The 8821-nt window shown below is 27.3% G+C and overlaps 2 protein-coding genes across 2 annotated transcripts; both read right to left on the bottom strand.

Moving 5' to 3' along the window:
* Window positions 1–3144: 3144 nt before the first annotated feature.
* LOC145834166 (ubiquitin thioesterase otulin-like) lies at window positions 3145–6148 on the bottom strand. Its single transcript, XM_082941531.1, has 2 exons — window positions 4741–6148; window positions 3145–3582 (listed from the first exon to the last, which is right to left on the bottom strand). The coding sequence occupies exons 1-2, from the start codon at window positions 6094–6096 to the stop codon at window positions 3415–3417; spliced, it is 1524 nt and encodes a 507-aa protein (XP_082797657.1). The 5' UTR covers window positions 6097–6148; the 3' UTR covers window positions 3145–3414.
* A 439-nt stretch (window positions 6149–6587) lies between these two features.
* LOC145834388 (lysosomal acid glucosylceramidase-like) lies at window positions 6588–8524 on the bottom strand. The gene has a single exon (XM_082941804.1). It carries the CDS (start codon window positions 8393–8395, stop codon window positions 6830–6832), a length of 1566 nt encoding a protein of 521 aa, XP_082797930.1. The 5' UTR covers window positions 8396–8524; the 3' UTR covers window positions 6588–6829.
* Window positions 8525–8821: the final 297 nt, after the last annotated feature.

Here is an 8821-nt window from a genome sequence, read left to right as displayed (position 1 = left end):
TTTTATTACTTTATCTTCATTATTAGGAAATACTTTTAAGAAATGTTTTTAAAACGATTACTTTTACTAGATTAATTCTTTTAAAATAGAAAGTCAAGAAAAATTTCAAAATAAAATTTTTGAATAGATGCAAATGCCCCATACTATTTTAAATTAACAATATTGACATTTATAAGAGTATTCTCCGAAACAAGTTTTTTAGGGCGAAAAATGACTTTTTTTTGTGACGTCATTTTTGAAAAAAAATACGTCAAAAATTAAAAATCAAAGACTAAATTGCAAAACTAGAGACCTTAAGGAAGACGCCAATACCTCTTTTAAAGACCAACTTTGACTTTTTATATGAGAATTCTCCCAAACTATTTTTATGACGAAAAATGACTTTTTTTTGTGACTTAATTTTTGAACAAAATACGTCAAAAATTAAAAATTAAAGACTGAATTGCAAAACTACAGACCTTGGGGAAGACGCCAATACCATTTTTAAAGACCATTTTTGACTTTTTATAGGGAAACTCTCCGAAACAATTTTTTATCGACGAAAAATAACTTTTTTTGTGACGTCGTTTTTGAACAAAATACGTCAAAAACTAAAAATCAAAGACTGAATTTCAAAACTACATACCTTAGGAAAGACGCCCATACCATTTTTAAAGACCATTTTTGTCTCTTTATATGAGAATTCTCCGAAACTTTTTAATTATAGCGATTGTTTTTTTTTCTTTGTGACGTCATTTTTGAGAAAAAAATACGTCAAAAATTAAAAATCAAAGACTGAATTGCAAAACTACAGACCTTAAGGAAGACGCCAATACCTCTTTTAAAAACTAACTTTGACTCTTTATAGGAGAATTCTCCGAAACAAAGTTTTTTTTTAGGATATCAAATATAGAAAAAAAATACTACGATTGTGACGTAATTTAAGGTAATTTAAAACTTATATACTTAAAAACAAAAACTGTTTTCTGAAACTTTAGACCTTCCAGAACAAGAAGGATTTTTTTTTTGTATATACTTAACTTTTATATGATAAATTATCTTTTTAAAAAAACTTTGAATACTTGGCGAATACTACACTAAATGCTGCAACGTCTCAAAATATCAAATTTTCTTCAAGAGTTACCGCAAAATCAATACCTTGCTGTAAGTAAGCTAAGTTAAAAATTCCCTAAAACAGTACAGGATTAAGTATCATTTCACAAGCTATTGTAAACAAAAAATGAAAACAAAGCTAAGCAGAGGTAACTCGAGTAGAAACAACTCGAGGAGAAGCAACTCGATCAGAAGCAACTCGAGCAGAGGCAACTCGAGCAGAGGCAACTCGAGTAGAATCAACTTGAGCAGAGGCAACTCGAGCAGAAGCATCTCGAGCAGAATCAACTAAGCAGAGGCAACTCGAGTAGGGGCAAATCGAGCACCGGCAACTCGATTTTTTTTTGTACACCACCTAGGAAAAATACCACGCGACGCCACTGGCCGATATGTTACAAAAGTTTACTCCTTTAGTCTAGTTCAGCGCGATTCTGGCCAGTAATTCTAAATACGTAACCGGTTAAGAATGTTTTTTTTTAACTAAAAGAATTTTTTGATAGAATTTCTAAATAGTTTTAATCAAAAACAAGTACATTTTTAAAACTAGCTTTAATAATAAAGTAAACCGTTGTAGAATGATTTTGGCTATAAGTATTCAACAGTTTAATATTTTTAGCAATAACCGTAAAATGTTATTAAGTACTTTTTTTTTAATACATAAAATTTAATTCATAATTTAATTAAATTGAAAAAGTTGTAGCATCTAAATTACTTATGTACAATTTGTTTTATAGGCATATAAGCAAAGAACTAGTAGAGATATTCAATTTTGTTAAAGCTGTATTCAATAATTGTTTTGAAATTAGTAACTTAAATTTACCTTCTAAATAGTAATTTACTGGATCCACAAAATGTAGATCCAGCCTGAATCAGATCCAGCTCTATTTTTAAAATAAGATCCGGCCGGATTCAGATCTCACTTACAAATCATTTAAAAATAATTAACTTCAGGTTTTGAACAAATAAAAGATTAAGCTTTTTTTATAATTATTCAATAAGCTAAGTAGTTTTGTCTATTTTGTTTTGTACAGTTATTTTTTAAACAATGCCCAATGCTTAAAACAGCTTGTGTACTAATAAACTTAAAGCGTAAAACTGAACTGTTTTATCTTTTCTGTTTTAGCGTTTCAATTAGCAGAGCTTTTTCTGGAGATAACTTGCTATAAAGCGTCCAGCAACAGTCTATGTAGAATAAATCTCGCCTATCATGTACAAAACGCTGCCATATCGGACCCACCGACTTAGAAAGTTGTTGAGGTTCATAAAGTATATAACAATGAAAAAGTGTACTAAAGCTGATTATTTTAGGAATAAATTCATTTAAACAAAAAAATATTACATATAAAAAAGTACTGGTTTGTCATACAAAGAAACAATAAAAGTTATTATAAATTTATTAACGTGCTTTTATTGATATATCTACGGCTTGGTATGCCAAAAAAGAGAAATTAAAAAGCTTAACTTTGTTTTTTTTGTAATGCTATTGGCATTTTCTCCTTTTCGAGAGAGCTATCTTGTACTTAAACTAAAGCTACGCTTGAAACAGGCTTTTGTTGCTTTTCGTCTTGACGCACTAACAGCCTTGATCATTCAACTAACAGTTGCATTTGTTTCAGTATTAATATGTCTTTATAAAGAGTGATGTATTTCCCATCGTTGCTAGCGTAACGATGGCGACTGTTTTTCATCTGAACTTTTAAGTAAAAATAGTTGATTTTGTGTTCTTTTTAGCAATATGTTGTATTTTGTCGCACTTTAGACCAATTATCATATCAAAGGTTGTCTCATGGTAAAACAAAATAAACCGTTAAAAGATTGATGAATGCAATTTTTCAGTCGGAACTGACCGATTGACGAGTTTCAATAAGAACTAAGATATCAGTCTATCGATGGCTTTTGGTCTGATGTTCGAAGTGGTGTGATATAACTTTTATGTTAAAATTATTTTGTACGAAGTTTTAATGGTGATTTGTAAAATTTTAAAACATTAATTATTTCACACTTATAACAGTTTTGCTTTTGTTAATTTAAGTAACTTTTATTATTGAACCAACAGCAATCACAAAAAATTAAACAACGATTAGCAAACAGTGTAAAAACTGTGAATAGTTTTCAGAAATTATAAAACAACTGGAATAAGAAAATTGCACATGATGTATATCTAATTACAATTTTTTTTAAATGATGTATAAAAAAAAAAATTTAAAAAAGGCTTTTAAAAAAACTATTTGAATAATAGTTAAGTAAAGTTCAGTTTTAATTAAAAAATAAATATAAATTAGTCTAAACATATAAAGTAAAATCTACTTTAAGATCCAAAAATTACACTGCAACGTTATAGTGCCTATCGTCTTCTGCAATTAAATTTATCTTGTCCCATGATTCTTCATGATTTGGGTATTCAGTAACAAAGTCTTGCTGATGCACAATAATAGGTCGAGCAACTTTGATTGTAATTTCAAGTGAATGTCCTAGTAAAAACATCTCAACCTGCATCAAGTTATACAAATTACATACAATCATTAAAATTAACAACGTACATTTTTAATTACAATAAAAGATTAATACAAACATACAGTTGATAAACAAATCATAAACTTCTTTGTTGCCTGACATTTAACTTTGTGAAGCTTTTTCTACTGACTTTAATGACATCAGTCTTAATTAGAGACTAATCATGGCAACCTTTTAGTAACAAGCTTTATAGAAAAATATATACAATAAACTACAAGAGAGTTTTGAGACAGAATTTTATTCTAAAAATAATAGTTTTTTTAAGGTCACATGGTGGTTAATTTGTAAATAAAAATAAACTTTGACCTTTATTTTATAGCTTAAGTATATACTATACTACTGTAAGCAAAGTGCAAACCACAGACCAAATGCTACCCTCAAAGCAAAAATCTGGGAATGAGATCTACTTTTCAACTAAATATACTTTTTTTATCCAAAAAAAAAAAAAAGGTGTTTAAAACTAACAATGAGGCTCTTAACTTCGTGGTTATTAATTACTAGTGCTTTACAATTTTTTGTGTAATACACCTTTGGTTTAATTTTGTGTTTATTTAATAATTACTACAATTGTTTAAAATAACTGCAGCTTACGGAAGAATTTTTTCTATAAAGTTTGTCCCGTCAGCAATATTTCTTAGGAAAATTAGCCCACAACTCTTAAACTACTTTCTACCCCCTGTACAATAAAATACTTTTATTGAAAACAAACAAATTATTTATTTTTTTAGATATAATCAGTTTTGTAAAAATTTTCCAATAATATAATCATTGAATGAAAACATAGAATGCAATAGGAATTTATCCATTTACAATTTTCTCTGAAATTTTAACACAGAACAAAAAATTTATTTCCTTCAAGGTCTTATTATGCTTGAAATCTAAAAAAGATAAAATAAGTTTTTTCATTATAAAAATAAAAATGAAACTAATATTAAAGAATAAAACAAATATATGCCTAAAATCAAAAAACGTTAGAAAAGTACAATACAAGTTTACTATCTAACAAAACTTAGACTAAAAAGTTTGCGAAGAATAATAAAAAAAGTAACTGTAAGAACAATATTTTAATTGGTCTAATTATTTACTATTTTTCTAAATATAGCTATTAATCTGTATCTAAACTAAGTAGCTTACCTGTTCTAAACCACTTGTGTCTCCAGCTATGTTTAGATGGTTTTTTAACAAGTCTATTGGTTTTGAACTAGTATCTCTTGCAAACAACAACCACACATATGTAGGTACTTCAACCCCATTTGCGTACTGATTATACATACGAATGGAAGTTTCAAGCATCAACAACTTCATTGCTTCAAATACATATATTTCCAAATTGTCATCCGCATTAAAAAAATTATACACTGCTGTTAATCTTTCTTCTTGAGTTGGTATGTTTTTAAATTCTATTAATTGATTTGAAAACATCTTTAAACATTGCTCAAGTAAAGACAAAATATTTTCTTTCTGGAAAGGAATATTGTTAGCAAAATTCCAATTTTCTAAAAGTTCTTTATGATCCAATTCATAAATAACTCTGTTTAGGGTAGAAGAAATATATTCTGTAGGATTTTTAAGTTTTGATCTAAAAATGTTTAAAGTTTGTATTTGACTAAATATATGAAAGGCAACAGCTCTAAAAGCACAATAATTGTCACCTCTAACTCGTCTTACTGACTTGCATTTAAGAACTGAAATAATTTCTTTGTAACCTTGACACATAAGATTTGCTTTCGAAGTTTTACCTCTCCATTCAATTTTTGAATAAGCAAGTATATCTAATGGTTCGGATATACTTAAATTTTTATTGATTTTTCTTGAAATTTGATTGATCAAGTTATTTTCAATTTCTGTATTTGAACACAAAGAATGTATATCATAAGACAACTGAAAATTTTCATTTGTGGACCCAGGTGATTCTACTACATTTGTTAATGAGTTTTGGCCTAATTTTTTAATTGTAGCCTCATCTTCAAACTTTTTTGTATATATCAATTGTTTATCTGATTTAGAAACACTAGATGTTCTGTTTAATTTCTCATTGTAAGTGCAAGGCTCTTTATCAGTTTCTGATTTAGGACAGTTTTTAACCTTAATTTTTGAAGCAGAACTTTGACCTTTGACGTTTACATTATCATTTTTAGTACTTGCTTCAGCAGTAGTAGATTTAGAAAGATTAACAGTGTTTACTTTTATATCATTTATTTTAAATAAATCAGAATCTGTATTAGGTCCTTTTAATTTATTTTCGGGGCTTTCACTAGTTTCCTTTGCATTTCTAGAAAACTCACAATTATCAGCAGGCTTTGAAAGTATTTTAGTCTTTACTTTGCTTTCATAAGCTTTGTTTTTATTGATAGGGTCCGGTTCAAAATTGTTTGTATTAATCAAATTTAGAGTTTCTAAAACTTCTTCAACACTTTTTTCTTTAAACTTTGATCTAATTATTGGGTAAGGTTTTCCAAATATACAAATAATCTCTGTTTTATCTTCCATTTTCTTAAATTAAAACATTAATTATAAAATTAATAAATACAATAATATAATGTAAAAGAACTGCAATTTAAAAAATTAATTTTACTTTAAAGTCAAGTGTTATCTTCAAATTTTGAATCTTTTAGCATAATATATTAAACTCTAATTGCAAGTAATAATTGAGTTAAAAAGTTTTTGGCTTTTTGATAACCTAAATTGTTTTAGAAATATCAAAATAAAATAAAATATAGATTAAAAAAAAAAGGCTACTTTTGAGAATTAAAAAGTTTGAGTTTGTTACTAATGAAAGAATGTTTTATTTTTATTGTTTTAGTAAAATTATTTAAATTAATAACTAGCAACTATATTTTAATATACATACAAAATTATTTTTTAATATTCAAAATAGATATTTTAAAGTAATTAAAAATGTTTACTGCAAACAAATTATTAGTCTAAAAACGTTTGAATTAAAACTAAATTTAAATATTTTTATAAAGTCGTTACATAACAGTTTTTTAAAACTTTATTAATGTAAAAAGAAGCTTGAAACTTTTCTTGATTAAAAATATTGCACACTTATATATACATTTGAGGATAAATATTAAATTAGTATTACTCATTTAAAATATTTTAAAATTGTTTAATTTAATTTATCATAAAAATACAACATAACAATTTTACAATATTTTATGACACTTAAAATGATTGCATAGAAATTTAAAAATCAATAACCATATAATAGTAATATTGTTCACACCCAAAGAATTGTTTGGATGCTACTAGGAGGTACAACAAAACTAAATGTTGTTTTACCATCTACAACATTGATATGTTTTTCTGTACCCCATTTGTTTAAAACAACTAGTTTCATTAAATTTGAATCTGATTTTATAACAACAAATTTTAAGTAGTCAGAACTTGGAGATTCATCATTAGTAGCTGTGCTCTTAACACGGTGGTCATCTTCTTTAATAAATTTACTAAAATGGGCCATATGGTAATACATTGGCTGTTTATAAAATTCATCTGCAGTAGAGTTTGTAATAATTGGGCTATTGTCAAAATTATTCGCCCAGTTAGGACCACCTTGTAAGTTAAGAACAATATTCCAATCTACCCATCCAACACCCCAGTTGTTTAATACATCCAATATATCATCACTATATTTTGCACCATTTTCCCATGATCCTAAACTATTTATAGGCTGATTTTTGTTACAAGCTTCAGTAGCAAGCATAAACTTGTTTGGAAATTCTTTGTGTGTTGGTTCCATTGTAATAGATGCTGGCATTAACCAGTTCCAATACCAATGAATACCTATTCCTGATACATAATTTGAAACCTCTTTATCAGCTAAAACTGTTTCAAGAAAAGAAGGCATAAAAAGCCGTTGATCATCAAGTATCATAAGTTTTAAATCTTTATATGAAGATTTAGACAATTCAGGTCCTAAATCAAACTTTATGAAGTCTCTCTGTTGAGCTGCTGTCATACCCAGAGACTGCCAAGTACTTTTTACTACTAACCCATTTGATGGTTCATTTTGAACTGTAAATCCCCAAAAGTTTATACCATATTTCTTGTAACTGTCAAAAAACTTGATGAAGTATTTCGCCCAAGTTTTATGATATTTATCTCCAGCCTTACCTTTGAGACCTCCTTTACCGATTTCATTATTATTTGTTTTCATCCAAGCAGGGGCTGTCCAAGGGCTAGCATAGAGTGAAATATTTCTTGCTTTTAATTTAAAAATATCTTTTAATAAAGGTATTTTATACTTGGTGTCCTCTAACACTAGTGAAAATGTGGTGAGATTAAAATCACCTTCAGTATCTAAATAAGTATAGTTATGAGTAGAGTAATCACATGAGGCTATAGGAATACGAACTAAGTTGTATTCAGCTCCTGAACTAGAAAAGTAAGATTTTAATAATTTATTTTTTGCTTCTAAACTCAAGCTTAATATATTTATTGCTGCACTATCAGTTAGAGCACCTCCAAAACCTTTAATTTTTTGAAATTTTATACTTCTATCTACATTAATTGTCAGGCTACTTTTATTTGTTAAGGGACTTTTGTTAATATATCTAAATCTAAATCTTTCACTTTCAGTTGTAGATGTGTAAATATGAACTTGGTTTGAAGTAGGTAAGCTTTTAATAGTAATTTCATCACAATAAGACGAGTTGCATACACAAACAAATGAGCTGTGTCCATAATTACGCTTGATACATTTATCACATTTAATAATACTTATGGCAGACAAAATACAAACTAATAAAAGGGTGTAGTGATTAAGCTTTACACAATAAGTCATGCTCTGAAAAAAAACACATAAATATTTTGAAATTAAGTTAATCAATTATTTGAAAATTTAAAGTTTGCCGTTATGTATTAGTATTAAGGGCATAAGTGAAAGTAAGAACTTTTATACATTAAACTATAATAAAAAATCTAACAATAAAGCATAGAATACAAACAATTTAATTAACTTTAAAGATATGATACACTCCGTTTTGTGAAAAATGAGCAAATGTTTTAGCAGCCTAAAATATCTTTGAAATCAAATAAAAAGCAATTTCTATAAACACTGTAAAACTGAATGAAGCAGTAGCATTTAAGTAAAAATTAGATGTTCTGATGTTCTAAGATTCTGCAATAGATGTTTACTCAAATTATGAGAAATAATGTTTTCAAAGATTAGACAAAACTATTCTATACTCTTATTTTTTATACTGAAAAC

Source organism: Thalia democratica, chromosome 4, assembly GCF_965202585.1.
Source record: "Thalia democratica chromosome 4, ktThaDemo2.hap1.1, whole genome shotgun sequence".
Classification (NCBI taxonomy): Eukaryota; Metazoa; Chordata; class Thaliacea; order Salpida; family Salpidae; genus Thalia; species Thalia democratica.
The sequence above is the reverse complement of the archived record's forward strand: the minus strand, read 5'-3'. Positions and strand labels throughout refer to the sequence as shown.

What these genes read in the sequence shown, in the direction of transcription:
- LOC145834166 (XM_082941531.1), bottom strand. Translation starts at nt 6,096, where the DNA reads ATGGAAGATAAAACAGAGATTATTTGTATATTTGGAAAACCTTACCCA. An exon ending in ACACAAGTGGTTTAGAACAG is followed by an intron (nt 3,583 to 4,740) that starts GTAAGCTACTTA and finishes AACTTGATGCAG; the next exon opens with GTTGAGATGTTTTTACTAGG.
- LOC145834388 (XM_082941804.1), bottom strand. Translation starts at nt 8,395, where the DNA reads ATGACTTATTGTGTAAAGCTTAATCACTACACCCTTTTATTAGTTTGT.